Raw genomic sequence first — 16,648 nt, forward strand, 5'->3', positions numbered from 1 at the left:
AGCAATGTCATTTTCAGGGACATCCCTGCTTATTTCAGCAAGACAATGCCAAGCCACATTCTGCACATGTTACAACAGCGTGGCTTCGTAGTAAAAGAATGCGGGTACTAGACTGGCCTGCCTGCAGTCCAGACCTGTTGCCCATTGAAAATGTATGGTGGATTATGAAGCACAAAATGTGACGACGGAGACCCTGGACTGTTGAACAACTGAAGTCGTACATCAACCAAGAATGGGAAAGAATTCCACCTACAAAGCTTCAACAATTAGTGAAACTGAAACATTTTGAACCACTGAATCAATATAAAGCAATTGTGTTGAAATGGTTCAGTGTTTGAAGCATTTGATACAATTAACACTAGAGGTCCTGAGGTTTTTTTAAGGACCCCTGACACTTGCACGATTTTGATGCACACACTTACATGCACGTTGTTGTGATGATCCCACCCACTGTGTTCCCAGCTGGATGCCGTGCTTTGTTCCACTGGCTGCCATGCACTGTGCGGTGGACGCTGGACACTGCTTGTATAAAATAATTATTTTGTAGCCAATTAATTATTTTCTCTGTGAGCTGTCTGTTGAAAATGGCTCTAATCCTTTTCTGAATAGCAGAGGAGCGCTCCAGCCGGAGCTGCGCACTTGCGCTCTGAATGAGCTGGAGAACGCATTTGGAGCCATCTAAAAAGGTAATTATTTGTCATGTTTACATTGTCATGGCCTGGTAAAACAGTTGCATGTTCTTTCATTCTTGTGTGCAGCTGTAAAAGTATGTTTGTGATAGATTTAACATCTCATGGTAATTGTTCAGACAACCTAGGCTCTGATGCGATCACTTGCACTGTTCACTTCTTTACTCGACTTGATGAGGTGCACGCAGTGTTGGCGAGTAGATCGGGCAACATTACACAGCATTTATGCATGAAAGATTTTTTGAACATTTCAAAATTCTCTTTGCGCAATTGTATGTGCCAACGCTCCTCTCGTATTCAGTCTACACCTGTTAAAAATGAGTTTACTCTCCTGCACAACACAGAGCGTGCAAGTGCCTTTACTTTACTCCTGCTACCACGCCCAGAGGACAGCCAAACTGCTGTTAGGTTTAAAATTAACACCTCAACAGCCTACAATTAGCCACCTTTCTTTTGTAAATGCAGCCATTACCTGACAGATTAGCGGTTCACAGACGTGACATGCGTTAAGTGCTTGACTAACTGTGAAATTTGGATACGTGGGTATAGAAAACGAATGAACAAATAAATAAATATACTCTATATATCAACATTGTGCTAAAGATTTGACATTGATTGACCCTCAATTATTTGGTGGAATCAGATCAAAACTCATCAAGTTAACTCAGGTGGACAAGTATACATGACTAAAAACAGTACCAAATGTACAAATCACACACACACACACACACACACACACACACACACACACACACACACACACACACACACACACACACACACACACACACACACACACACACACACACACACACACACACACACACACACAGTGAAACATGTGAGCTGTCGGTGTAATGAACAACGAGAGCCGTAAAGGTCAGAAAAGGAAATAAGTGGCAACTTTTCTGCTAAACACAAAACAGTTTCCTTTCAAACAGGAAAGCCAAATATATATGTTGGCGTGGCAGGATGGTGTGTGCCGAAATCATGACAGAGGTGTTGCTTTGTTCACAACGGGGCTTTAAAGTTCAGCAGGATGTCATCTGTTTTATAAGCCTGAGCTCTTTTTTAATTCCTAAAAACTCTCAGCAAGAAATACAATAATAGCAATAATTTATATAGAACTTTAAGTGGGAAAAACATTCACATAGTGCTCAAAATAATGAATACAACAAAATTCTAGACCCATGTTCCAATAAAACTTACAGAGCAGCAGAGATAGTTAAATGAAGATAAAACTATAAAACTACACTTTGTTAATCAAAGAAATAGCAAATTAGTAACTAAATAGCTGTTTTTACTGGACTAGGCTAACTAATGCAGTAGTTACCACAATTACCAGTTATTACCGTGTTATTAATACGTTATTAACAGTTTCACAAGGAGATTGACGAAGGGCATTTCCACAGAAAAATCAGGGGCTAGTGAAGGTCACCAAAGGGATTCTGACCTTTTACACCTGATGACATGAAGGCTGCTTCTGTAGAATAAATCACAAGACAGTTTGTGGCGACCCGATCTGAAATTCATTTTTGTCCCTCAAACGGCATCAGATGTTTGTGGATTTTTGTGAATGTGCACAATTAGGGGTTTTTTTGTACCGAGGCATCGTTTTCTAATGTAACAAACATCAGAGCAGAGCGTGCACAAGGTGTGATGACGCCCACCGTCTGAAGCTTCTGCAACCAACCTCACATCTCAAAAACATCCTGTCCACACGGCGTCATGGAAATGGGTACCAGCCTCTGGAAAGCTTGAGTTTTATTTTCATAATGAAGTCTAACAAAATAATCTGTAATAAATATAAAACCATTAAACCTAGAGAGAGGTCAATGCCAGTCTTGAAAACAGATTTTGTTTCCTCTTTATGTTTAATCTGTAGATATCCGTCATGTCTCAGGTATCCATTGGGTGCTATGTGACTACTTCCATGATGACATCATCCAGTGTTCGATTTGCCGTGACGGTTGTTTTTACTGGGGGAAAAAAGACAATTAAAACAGCTTAGAAACATGTCATTTAAAAATCAGACACAAACATCTGAGAGAAACATTTATTTGATATTATCGTAAAAAACACAAATCCATGCATTACAATACATCAGATTGTTTGCTTGTTGCAAAAGCGGCACATTCATCAGATGTGATGTGATAAGAGCCTTTCTCACCTCTGGATCTGTAAATGAGTCCCAGAATGATGGTGGACAACAGATATGGAGCTACTACCACCAGGTGGCGCACCACAGTGAAGACGGGGGTCGAGGAAGCAGAGGGCACATGGTCTGCAGGTGGCACTGTAGAGACTGTAGACTTTTTGCTGTGTGCTTTGAAGAGAAGATTAAATTCAAACTGGACACGTCTGTGTGAAGCTAAGAGCCCAGTCACACATAGTACGAATGAGCAGGAATCAAGCAGAATCAGCTGGGGGGGGGACCCTAAATTCAAGCCACATTTGTGAGGGACAGATATTCCAACAGCTGTGTAAGAATGCCGTTTGAATACTTAGAATGTGGGCCAAACCCACCTTGAATGATTGTTGCACATTCCGTGTGTATTAGCTTTTGAATGCAGTTCAAATGCAGCTGGAACATAGTAGGAATACCCAGAATGCTGTTAGAATGCAGTAGGAATGTTAAGAATGCACTTTGAATGCCACCCGAAGTCTGGTTGGAAGGTAATCTGGGGGTGGGAGCGAACGCTGACATCTGCTCTTTTTCCAAGACCTGTCATTTCACTCTTTTGGATTTCGAAAGACATCCAACCTATGAACTGAAATAATGTAAACCAGGTTCTTCAGATTGTTGCATTACTGTAGTGCATGTAATCGTGAGAGATCAGATTATTGAGGTTATCAGATCACCAACGTGCACAGCCATTATTACCAGTGCAGCCACCAGTAATAGCCAACAGTTCATGATGCATTTCAGGAATTTCATAATCAGAAGAACCTGGATTTGCATGTTTCAGTTCATAAATTGGATGTCCTTTGAAATCCAGAAAAGAGAAGAAATGCAGAAGACAGCACTTGCTCTCTCTCTCTCTCTCTCCAAGAAATTAGCACATTAGAATGATGAAACAAACAAGGGATGTTGATTTGCGCTTGTGGGTCCTGGTAATTCATGTTATTTGTAGGCTACTACACTCAACAAAAATATAAACGCAACACTTTTGGTTTTGCTCCCATTTTGTATGAGATGAACTCAAAGATCTAAAACTTTTTCCACATACACAATATCACCATTTCCCTCAAATATTGTTCACAAACCAGTCTAAATCTGTGATAGTGAGCACTTCTCCTTTGCTGAGATAATCCATCCCACCTCACAGGTGTGCCATATCAAGATGCTGATTAGACGCCATGATTAGTGCACAGGTGTGCCTTAGACTGCCCACAATAAAAGGCCACTCTGAAAGGTGCAGTTTTATCACACAGCACAATGCCACAGATGTCACAAGATTTGAGGGAGAGTGCAATTGGCATGCTGACAGCAGGAATGTCAACCAGAGCTGTTGCTTGTGTATTGAATGTTCATTTCTCTACCATAAGCCGTCTCCAAAGACGTTTCAGAGAATTTGGCAGTACATCCAACCAGCTTCACAACCGCAGAACACGTGTAACCACACCAGCCCAGGACCTCCACATCCAGCATGTTCACCTCCAAGATCGTCTGAGACCAGCCACTCGGACAGCTGCTGAAACAATCGGTTTGCATAACCAAAGAATTTCTGCACAAACTGTCAGAAACCGTCTCAGGGAAGCTCATCTGCATGCTCGTCGTCCTCATTGGGGTCTCGACCTGACTCCAGTTCGTCATCGTAACCGACTTGAGTGGGCAAATGCTCACATTCGCTGGCGTTTGGCACGTTGGAGAGGTGTTCTCTTCACGGATGAATCCCGGTTCACACTGTCCAGGGCAGATGGCAGACAGCGTGTGTGGCGTCGTGTGGGTGAGCGGTTTTCTGATGTCAGTGTTGTGGATCGAGTGGCCCATGGTGGCGGTGGGGTTATGGTATGGGCAGGCATCTGTTATGGACGAAGAACACAGGTGCATTTTATTGATGGTATTTTGAATGCACAGAGATACCGTGACGAGATCCTGAGGCCCATTCTTGTGCCATACATCCAAGAACATCACCTCATGTTGCAGCAGGATAATGCACGGCCCCATGTTGCAAGGATCTGTACACAATTCGTGGAAGCTGAAAATGTCCCAGTTCTTGCATGGCCGGCATACTCACCGGACATGTCACCCATTGAGCATGTTTGGGATGCTCTGGACCGGCGTATACGACAGCGTGTACCAGTTCCTGCAAATATCCAGCAACTTCGCACAGCCATTGAAGAGGAGTGGACCAACATTCCAAAGGCCACAATTGACAACCTGATCAACTCTATGTGAAGGAGATGTGTTGCACTGCATGAGGCAAATGGTGGTCACACCAGATACTGACTGGTATCCCCCCCCACCCCCAATAAAACAAAACTGCACCTTTCAGAGTGGCCTTTTATTGTGGGCAGTCTAAGGCACACCTGTGCACTAATCATGGTGTCTAATCAGCATCTTGATATGGCACACCTGTGAGGTGGGATGGATTATCTCAGCAAAGGAGAAGTGCTCACTATCACAGATTTAGACTGGTTTGTGAACAATATTTGAGGGAAATGGTGATACTGTGTATGTGGAAAAAGTTTTAGATCTTTGAGTTCATCTCATACAAAATGGGAGCAAAACCAAAAGTATTGCGTTTATATTTTTGTTGAGTGTAATAAAGTAAATGGACTGCATTTATATAGCACTTTTCCATCTGCATCAGACGCTCAAAGCACTTTACAATTATGCCTCACATTCACCCCGATGTCAGGGTGCTGCCACACGAGGCGCTCACTATACACCGGGAGCAATAGGGGATTAAAGGCCTTGCCCAAGTGCCCGGAGTAATTTTCCAGTCAGGCGGGGATTTGAACCCATGATCTTCTGGACTCAAGCCCAACACCTTAACCACTAGACCATCACCTCCCCCAAAGTGGAGTATGAATAAAGTGATTTATTTGTGAATGTGCCCCATGAATAATGGGGCACATTATTCAACCCCATGAATAAAGTGATTCATGTGGTTGTTTGTGGGAAAGACTGTTTCATATGTATGCCATATATGGGCATGCAGTGTTGCTATGGTAACCCTCACTGTGAGTGTCTGTGGAGCTGCACTGACTGCGCTTCTCTGCTGCTGACCCTGTTAAATGAAAAGCTATTGTTTAAACTGAAAGTAGTGTGTGGACACCGCATACTTTGGCACAATTCTCCTTTGTTGACTGGGACTCATTGTATTTCTTTTACCCGCCTACCCCAAATGCAGTGAGGTTTTAACCGCCCGCTCCGGAAAGCTCTGCGTTTGGTCCTGCGGAACCCAGTCCCAATGCAGGGCTCTAACTGGAGGCGCAGTCCGGCTCATCCATGGTACATTCGTAACATGCTGGCAGGATTTGACATGCCAGACCATTTCGGTCTCCCCTTGAATGTGATCAGAATGTTCCAAATGCTGTTGGGATGCTGTGAGAATATTTAGAATGCAGTCAGAATGCAGTTAGAGTCCACCTCAAATGCTATTGGATATTTTTCCACCTCTACTGTTTGGAACACACAAAGATTGCAGTCGGAGGTTTTAGAATGCACCTTGAAAACAAGAATTTGTAAACCAGGAAAGAGGGCATGCCTGCTTTGGCATACAACTCACAGTTTTGGGTGATGTGGCTGCAACCAGTGATGAAACTCAGGGAACAATGATACAGCGGGGTCAAGGACTGTAGACAACTGGATGAAGCACACCTATACACGACATCGCCATAGTCCAATAAGGAAGGTATGAAGGAATGAACTTTAAAAAAGAGCTCAGTGTCAATAGTCAATCCCAAATACTTGTAGCTGCTGACTAGCTCAACAACATTACCTCGGGCAGTTTTGATTGATGGTCTGTTCTCCAAGGAAACAGGTGATTTAGAGAAAAACATTATTTTGGATTTTTCTGCATTCAACACGAGTTTGAATTTCTCCAGACAGTTCTGCACCACATCAAAAGCGGACTGCAAGAATTAAAATGCCTGTGTCACTGGGTTTGAGTAGGAATAGATTATGGTGTTATCAGCATACAGATGGTAGAAGGTGTTTTATAGGTTTGTACACAGGTCAGTAGTATAAAGTGTAAACAAAATAGGTCCCAAGACTGAGCCTTGAGAAGTCAGTGGTATGAGTTGATGTTCAGGGACTTCACTGGAGATTGTGTAATAAACTCTTGTGCAGTTATTTTACTCTGTATCATCAGTCTATAGCCTCAGTGATGCCCATGATGTCATCAAAAACCTTACCTCTGACAGTCAGCCAGCTCTGTGGTGATTGTCCATATCCATAGATGCTACACCTGTAGACACCTTCATCAGCTTTGGAAACTTTGACAATGGTCATGTTTCCTGTGGAGCTGTTCCTGATGAGGCGGCCATCTTTGTAAAAACTAGCAGTGAAATTACGTCTCGGAATTTTACTTCTGCATTGCAGAATAACATCATTGCCCTCGGCCACTGAGTGGACGGGACTGTCCAGGATCACAGAACCTACTGATCAACAAAGACACAAGATGGACATTGACTGATCAAAATTGCTTCATTATTTGTGTGGCAATAATCAGTTAATCAATGAAATGGATTTCTGATCTGCTCTGTCTTACCAGTGACATTGATGATGACGGCGTCACTGGTTAGTCCAAGACCAGTTTCACACCAGTAAAGACCACTGTCTGTGGTGGGGAATGCAGCAGTGATGGAGCACAAGGACAAGCATGGACGGACCTATGGGACAATGGACCACTGAGAAATTTCACTGGATAATGTTATTATTATAGTCACTTCTGACAAAATAATTAAAGAGAGTGACAGTATCATAATAATTTGACAAATAAAAGAATAAAATTAATCATGTAAAAATGTTACAACAAAAAGTATTAATATGAAAACAACACATTTATAAAAATAACGCAATGTTAAAATACCCGTATGAGCATTGTCTTCTTTACAATTTGCAGTTTAATTGGTATCCCAGTGCTAAGTAATATATATATATATATATATATAATATATATATATATATATATATATATATATATATATATATATATATATATATATATATATATATATATATATATATAATGTGTGTGTGTGTATTAATTATACATTTATTGTTATTTACATTATCCTATTGTCTTACGTTACAATTTGTACATGTTTTGTAAAGCCCCTCAATCAATCAATCCTAAACAATATTTATGTTTTATTTATGTGTGTGTGTGTGCATACATGTGCGGAAGTTAGCTTTGAGTTAGCAGAAGTTAGCATGCATGCTGACGCCCACGAAATGTCTTGTAAATCACTCCAGAGGTGTCATCAGGTTACAAAAACAGTGTTTTCTGTTTTCTAAGTGTTTATTTCTCACTAGCTTTTACATAACATATGACAAAGAGGTTATATTTACACACAAACTAAATGGAGTTTGCAGCTAGCTAAACCAGCCTGCGACATCACTACGCAAACGATGGCCATATTTGATGGCTTCAGGTAAAAATGAAAATAAAGTTACAAATGCATGAATGTGTACAGTTAAACAATGGCACTAACAAGAATTAAGTTACATTAACAAATATTTTTAATGGTTGTAGGTTACACAACTTAATATAAAGAATAAAATCCCATTTTCCAAGGTGAAAAACATTATCGCAATGTATGAAGCAAAATTTCATTTAAAAATGGAATAAAGTCAGCAAAAAAAGTAAAACTGATACAAAAAAGAAGTCTAACCTATATGAGACAAGCATACAGGTGCCCGGGAGGACAATTATAAGAAAAACAGAATTTTATAAGAAAAAGTTGTCATCTTACAAAAAAAAAAAAACTAAAATTGTAATATTTTGAGAAAAGAGTTGTGCTGCTGTATGGGACATATGTTCAGATAAAACATGCCAGTTTTTCAATAAAGGTCCTTTAGGAAAATAAAAGTGGCATGATAAAAAAAAGAAAACGTGAAATTAAAAGAAAAAGATACATTGTTTATAATATATTAAAAAAAAAAACAAGCATGATACTGTGAAAATAAAATCTAAATTTTAAAGAGACAAACCTCTCCATCCTCCATCTTCTTCATCACTGTCCACCCGACTGACTCCTCTTCATCCTCCTCCTCACAGCTCACGGAGAAGCTATCATATTTCAAAAACTGCAGTCTTTTAGGTGTGACAACCAGAGAGACTGAGGAGGGGAAATAACCCGAAATAAACACAGAACAAAATGAATATTCAGTAAGATATTGGTAAAAATTTTTTTTTTTTTTTAAACATTGGATTTTCTGTTCGTCTCACCTCGAGCTTGACCAGAGTTGATTAAACTCAGCCCTAAATCATACACACACAAAAAACAAAAAACAAAAAAACATTAAAAATAAATCCAAGCAACCTGAATCATATCTGATTAATTTCCCCAGTAAAATGTTTAAATCAAAATTTATAGAACAAAATATGGAAGATTTATGTCCCAAAAGTAACAGTTTGGCCACTTCTGGAATAGTTATGATGACATCACAGCAGGGATATGTATACTAAATATACAGAGTGTTTTGTGAGATCTAAATCTTGATGGACAGATTTGACCTATCAACCCATATCATTATCAAAAATGATAATGTAGAAAAATGCTTCACTGTTTTAAATCTACCTTGCATGTCAAAGATGAGGTGGAAAACACTATAATGAAACATTTAATCTATGAAAAAGATCTAAAATGTTGATTTACAGTTTAGAAAGAAAGGTAGAATAATTTGTAAAAAAAAAAAATTACATTGTTATTATTATTATTATTATTATTATTATTATTATTATTATTATTATTATTATGTCCAATGGGATAAGGAGTGACGTATAGATTAATTTAAAAATTATATGAACAAATATTGCATGTTAAATTTGTAGCAAGTTCATGAGATATAAAATCAAAGTACTTACAGAGAAGCAGATAGAACGCTGTCACCGCCATCTTGACTGACTGCTGAGTGAGAGACAGAGGAAGTGAGAGAGAGAAAGAGAGAGAGAGAGAGACTGTGGAGCCATCTGGTGACATCACTGTCAACAACATGAGTTTCTCAGAAATATTTTGGCCATTTTCATTTTGTTGTTGTTCCAGGTGAATAGTCCTCCCACTATTATACTGCCCCCCATGGCTGACTATGGCATTGCAACTCACCGGTGTGTTATGTCAGTTCTGTGCACAAAGAATATTTGATATTTAATGTCATCCATGCGGTTGTAGATGCTTTGTTAACAGAAACCCTAACCGAAATACAAGGCACACCTTCCAAATAATTTGAGAAAAAAAATTACACAAAGAAAAGTAATTTTTCAACAAATATTTGACATGTGGATGCTGATTAACTGATTTATATCTTTTTATTATTATTATTTCAGTCTGATGTTAACAGTTTGTGTCTTGCTCGTTGCTTTGTTCTTGTAGTTTTACAGTGTGTGTTTCTGGGAGAACAGCTCAAAGGTTTTCCCATGTGCCAGGCAACCAAAGTCCGTGTCAGTTGGCACTGCTTTGTGTTTGTGTAACTAGTGAAGGACTTCCTCATTTTTTCTACAGAAGACTGTTTGAGCGTTAAGTCTTGGTTTTGCGGTCTACGTTGAGGTAATAATCCAGTTTTGCTTGCATTTTAACCATAAAATTATAGATTTAATATTGATGTCATTTTTTTCTCACTTGTGTATTTGCTCAGATTTCTACTAGGGGGCGATATGTTACCCTTGAGGTTTTGACAACATAGAGCTTCTGCAGCAAAAATGTAAATAAGTGGGTGGAAGAATTAGTCCATCCCAGCTCGTTTGTGAAAACAGTAACTCAAATATCAGTAACTGCTATCGGTGATATAACCATCTTAAAAAGGCATTTAAGAGAGCAAACTGAGTAACAAACAGGCAACATGCTAGTGTACGTACAGATGCACCGTTGGCTGGAGCCTTTAAAATTCATAATTTGAAATTAGTGCACATTATAAACTGTCCACCAGGTGGCAGTGTACTGCATTTCTTCCTTTCAAGTTTGCCATCATTACTTTGCTTTCAGCTTTATCCGGAGTCGGGTCACGGGTACTTGCATTACTGAAAATGTTTTGACACCATCCCCAGCCACACATTCTATCATTTTTATATTCTCATTTTATTGTCAATTCTGTTGTATATTTCATCCTGTATTTGCTCACATAGTGAGCACAATATTCATACCCAAGGTACCTTGTCCTCTGTCTCCTTCTTGTGACTGTTTCTGGTTATGTTTCTCTGTGAGGTTTCATGTGCCTCCTCTTTGTAATCACCTCTGTGTTCCTTTCTTGGTTGCTTGAATGTTTGTGCCTTATTCTCACCAGTATTTCTAGTGTTTCCTCGTATTTCACTTCTTGTGGCCAAACTTTATTTCCCAGAGTGTATTTTGATTTTGCCTGCCATATTTGGACACTATGTGGTTTTTGTGTGTGTGTGTGTGTGTGTGTGTGTGTGTGTGTGTGTGTGTGTGTGTGTGTGTGTGTGTGTGTGTGTGTGTGTGTGTGTGTGTGTGTGTGTGTGTGTGTGTGTGTGGTTTTTTTTGTTTTTTGTTTTTTTACCTTTTTCTGCCTTGCTTACAATCCTCCTGTCACCTCCCTCACAGACACTGTCTCCATCATGTAACCAATCCCCTATGCTATGACCTTTGACCTGTTCCTGAGTAAATCCATAAAGACTGTTTTGCAAAATCCTCTCTGTTCTCTGCGCCAGGGTCTAAAGCATCCTACAACCAGAACAGTTTGCAGCTTAAATTTTTAGCTGACACTGGTGTAAAGGTGGGTGCCAGTGGGCTGAGTGCACTTAGCAAGATTCTAAATGAAAACAATGTCTCAAAACATCCATTCATTTCTGCTTGTCTTTAATTTATAACTTATTTATGATTTATCACATAAAAGGTACTCCAGCATATAACTGAAACAATCTTTCAAATAGTGATACAAGCATCAGGTTCAGCACAAATACATCTTAGGCATTACTCTTTTGAAAAAAAAACAACTGGCCACTTGAATTTTCAATATGCAGCCAGGTAAGGGTCAACTGAAAAATTACACGGGGTCAAAATTTAAAAATGCTCCCATCAAATTGAAAAATATGCCACATTACTTGTCTGACCATAAATATTCCAAAAATATATAGTTTGGACTATCTATGAATGGATGTTCTGGAGTTATGGGGTAAAAACAGCAAGAATGGTGACAAAGGTCAATCTCAGTTTGTACAGGGATCAAAAGTTAAAGTTGTTTGAATTTTGATAAAAAGTGATGTAAATTACTGGTTGGGCTAATAGGATTCATACATGTAATAGTTATGACTGTGTTGAACACTTGGTCTCCAAAGTAAAGGTCAAACAAAGTTAATGTCCATTGGGTTCTATGACATATAACTAAGCATGACCCATGGGCCAAATTATTTCTTTTTAAAACTCTATTAACCAATAATTTGCATCACTTTTTACCAAAATTGGAGCAACTTTAACTTTTGACCCCTGTACAAACTGAAACTGACCTCTGCCACCATTCTTGCTATTTGTATCCCATAACTCCATATAATTCAGTCGTAGATAGTCCAAACTATAGCTTTTTGGAATCTTTATAATCAGGCAAATAATGTGGTGTAGTTTTTTAATATGATTGAAGCATCTTTTAATTTTGACCCCTGTGTAATTCTTCAATTAACCCCTATCTGGCCGCCTATTGAAAATTCAAGTGGCCAATCGTTTTTTTCAAAAGAGGAATGTTGTTTTCAGTCACTGATTTTGAAGTATTTAAAACGTATTCAGATTACATTGCAAATAATCTAAAAGTATTCTGATTGTACTGTATTTTGTATTCAATAATGGATTACATTTCAAAGTAAAAGTACTCAACTTTGTCCATAAACTCCTCCATTCATCCTCATTATGTGCTCTTTTAATCTGGTGAATTACAAGATGATGGTATTTGTAGTTTTTGAGTTATTACTTACAGAAGCTGGGATGTGTAACTTACTCACCCGCTTATCTACAGTTCTGCTGTAGTAAAGCTGCACACTATTACAAGCACATTAAGCCGATCTAAGAAAATGTGACTTTGCGAGTAAACATTCTGCGCTGACAAACTCACAAAACGGGATTAACAAGAACATGCTTGGAAAAAGAATGACCTTTTTGTGTTCTTGATTCTTTTTAATCAGCCTCTCACTCTCAAATACAGTAGATGAGTGGGTGGAAGGTGGATGGCCGCGACCACACTGTGGGCGAAAATGATGCTTCTGTTTTTGTTTTGTTTTTTTTTCTTTCCATTTTCCATGACATCAAGCTGAGATTCAGCGGTCCTGCCAGATGCAACGATAATCTGCATATTTCCCATGATGCCGATGGTTTTTAATCCTTTTGGCCATGGTAGAAGAAAAGAGGGAAAAGGAGAAATGACCCAAACTGGATTTTCAGTTAGTTTTCATGATTTTTGTGGGATTTCTTTGTCTGATTTTTTTTTTTAATTGGATGATTTTTCTTCTTTGTTTGAAGAGGAAGTATCTTTTTGGCTGCTACTTTGTGCAAATTCCAGAGCTGTGGTGAAATTTAATCGGGAATGCTAACATTCCAAACAGCCAACATTGTTTGGGGGGTCAAAGGTCCGAGGTCACATTATCCTGAATGGACAGTTGATGCAGTTTAACGGAAAGTCAGAAATATTCATCTTGAAATTTCTAGCATATTAAAAAATAAAAGCTCAGGAATTATATAATTGTACATCTTGGTACAATTTTGAGTGCAATTATTTTGTACGCTTTTGTGTTGGTTTGGTTAGATCTGGAGGAATATCGGGATTACCCAGCATGCAGCAGCATCCAGGCCCCTGAGAGTAAAGACATAAACATCACACCTGCAGCAGCGATGGAACGAGCAAACTGTTTTTGTCCACTGAGAGACAGCAGTGCCCCTTCTGGACAGGTTAGGTACTGCAGCTTTATGAAGCAGTACTCAAATTGGAAGTCAAAGACTAAAAACTGTCTTGTGCTATGGGGACAGACTGGGCAAGTTGGCGACAGACTGGGCAAGTTAGGCCCATCTCCCTCGAGTTCACCGGGAGAAAATTTAAACTGCTGACCTGAGGTGGTTTTAGTCCTGGTCTTAGGCCAGGATGGAATCGATTGTTGTGCTTCATGACATCAACAGGAGGTGACGATTATGCAGAGAGACTGTTGTTTTGTTTTTGTTTTTTGAGATCACTAGAACCCTCTTGAGACGTTCAGTCACTGGGCAAGTTGATACATAACTAAAAAAAGTTTTATTCTATTTGTACCCACTAAGCAACCAGTCAGGCATTTCTAAACCATATTATGAATTACTCAAAAAATGCAAGTAAAACAAGAGCAATGTGAGATTTCTGACGTCACTAAGGGTTGGCGAGGACTTAAAATAAAAGATATGTGATTCACATCGTGACCCAAACTTTCCCTGAATCCGGATTCCACAACACAGTGCCATAATTACATACTGGTCCAGAATGGTCCGACTGATCAAGATGTTGCAATCTGATATTTAATTCACAAGGTGAAACAAAATAGTGTCTTCCTGATCTTGGTTTTACATCGTGATGTCATATCTGTGAAGTAATTTTGATGTAATCTTTAAAAGTCTACAAATTTAATCCTGATCCAGAATCTGTATCCAGATTCAGATCACCTCCAAAATTTAATGGAGTCTTCCAAGGCCTAACACCAATGTGTGATGAAAACTTTGTGAAAATCCATTAAGTACTGTAGTTTTTACGTTATCTTCAAAATCTGCAAAAGTGAAGTGTACAAATTGAAATCCTGATCCAGAATACAGATCTGGATCTCCTCCAAAATTCAGTGGAGTCATCCATGGCCTAATATCTGCCTGTGGTGCAAATTTGGTGAGAATCCGTGAAGTAATTTTGATGTAATCCTTAAAGCCTATATAAAGTGAAATATTCATCCAGAATCCAGATCCGGATCACCTCCAAAAATTTAATGGAGTCTTCCATGGTCTAATATCTATCTGTATTGAAAATTTCATCAAAATCTGTGCAGTAGGTTTGATGTAATCCTGCTAACAGACAAACAAATACATAAATGCTGATGATTTTATTATGTTCTTGGCAAACATGAACATCACAATTTTAATGTTTTTAGAGCAGAAGAGACACCACAAGACTCTTAAGTATAATAACAGGTAGTCCATTGGTTAATTTGTTTTTATTGGATCTGTATTTGGGTTCCCCCCCAATCCCTCACATCCATATTATCGAGTTTGATTGACGAATCTCTATTTTGTCCTTTTTCTTTTGGATCAGATCATGTGTTTCCAGACTATTGAGGAAAAGCAGTGTACAAGCAAGTTCAGGCTGTTTGTACAACTAGTTCATATGTATCTTTAGTCTCTGACTTTCCTTAGTTGGCTAACTTAAAATGGTTCCTAGCACAGTTATTGCTAAATTTTTCCTGCTAGCCAAATGAGTCTCGGACTATGACTCAGCACAAGTCTTTTTAGCATGCTGCAAAATAAATAAATAAATAAGCAAATAAATTAAAAAAAGCCTATGTGTCTCCAAAACAGACAAACTATTACACTTCGTAGACAAAACATCCTCATAATGATATGAGCTATGTCACAGACATCAAAACAAGCCGTTTAAGGCTGACATTTTGCTGGTCTACGCACATGGACAGGAAACAAATATACCCTTTAAATGGCATCTTAAAACTGAGAGTGCACAGACATGGTAAACATTCAATATTCTAAAAGAATGGCACCAAAGTAATCAGTCATGTGTGTGTGAGTGTGGCTACGATGGGGATTAAACCTGTTAATCTTAAAATCCTCTTGTTTTGTCCGAGACCAGTGGGTGTTCAACTGAAAAATGACTAAATGTTGGCAACATTTCTCAAAATAATGGTAATATTGATATGATTTCTGTGTTTTAGGTTGGTATCCATGGATTCATGTGATTTGCTTTACCATTCCACACTAATATTTAAGCTTTAACACGTATCGACCCGACCCTGCTGACCTTTGAACAGCTGGAACTCAACAACGTGTAAAAAAAAAAATGGCGCTGTTGTCATAGTAACTTGTTTTCAAACGTTTTGAGAAAGTTCAACCTCATCTGGATCACCACCAAATCTGATGTTTTGGTCAGTTTAAGCGTTGTATGTGAACGTATTATGTAAAAATGACAATTGCTGAATATTTTGGTGCACATGGATGGTTGTTATCAAGTTAATCCTCCGACTTTCTGCTTGTTGCCATAGCAACAGAGTTAAAGCCTGCTGTAACCTGACTGTCACGATACATTAGGAGGAGGCTTTGAACATGCTGAAACACTCCTTTTATTTATAAGATGTTTATTTTTGTGCATTATAATTTATTCATATTCTGTTAATATTTTATGTTATTATAATGCTGTAACTTCACCATTAAAGGCTAAACCACGTTTTCATGAGATACATTTTTGCCTTTAATTTTTTTATGTTTTTTTTTTTTTCTCTTGTCTTTCTATTTTTCTGTCGTTTCTATCAGGGGAGGTTTTTTGGCTTCATGTCCTCTTCCATCAGGGATTTATTCAAATCGAAGGAGCGTCACATTTCACATTGTCTCAGGTGAAGAACAAACAGTCTTCCTGTGAAGGAAACTTTTTTTTTTTTTTAATGAAATACTTGTGTTGCGTGTGGTGTGAGAGTATTCACCTGATTGGTTGTTGCCGGGATACCTGTAGCCACACAAGGAAGTGAGAGAGGGATCGAAGGGCTCCGCCCCCCAAGACTGAAAAATAAACAGAAGTCTTCCTGTTCTGAGAGAGAGAGAGAGAGAGAGAGAGAGAG

At 38.8% G+C, this 16,648-nt stretch overlaps 2 protein-coding genes across 2 annotated transcripts in view; both read right to left on the reverse strand.

Moving 5' to 3' along the window:
- LOC117505473 (broad substrate specificity ATP-binding cassette transporter ABCG2-like) overlaps positions 1 to 13,731 on the reverse strand; it is a 37,486-nt gene extending 23,755 nt beyond the window's left edge. Inside the window, exons 1-2 of the mRNA XM_034165140.1 lie at positions 13,601 to 13,731; positions 8,584 to 8,590 (exon numbers count right to left, since the gene is read on the reverse strand). Of these exons, the coding sequence (XP_034021031.1) occupies positions 8,584 to 8,590; positions 13,601 to 13,638 (45 nt within the window). The 5' untranslated portion in view covers positions 13,639 to 13,731. The remainder of the gene's footprint in view (positions 1 to 8,583; positions 8,591 to 13,600) is intronic.
- Positions 1,805 to 9,767, reverse strand: LOC117505489 (low affinity immunoglobulin gamma Fc region receptor II-a-like). The gene is made up of 7 exons (XM_034165164.1): positions 9,734 to 9,767; positions 9,095 to 9,127; positions 8,857 to 8,984; positions 7,412 to 7,532; positions 7,056 to 7,301; positions 2,860 to 3,015; positions 1,805 to 2,668 (listed from the first exon to the last, which is right to left on the reverse strand). Exons 1-7 carry the CDS (start codon positions 9,762 to 9,764, stop codon positions 2,607 to 2,609), a joined length of 777 nt encoding a protein of 258 aa, XP_034021055.1. The 5' UTR covers positions 9,765 to 9,767; the 3' UTR covers positions 1,805 to 2,606.
- Positions 13,732 to 16,648: the final 2,917 nt, after the last annotated feature.

Source organism: Thalassophryne amazonica, chromosome 23 (assembly GCF_902500255.1).
Source record: "Thalassophryne amazonica chromosome 23, fThaAma1.1, whole genome shotgun sequence".
NCBI classification, from domain to species: Eukaryota; Metazoa; Chordata; class Actinopteri; order Batrachoidiformes; family Batrachoididae; genus Thalassophryne; species Thalassophryne amazonica.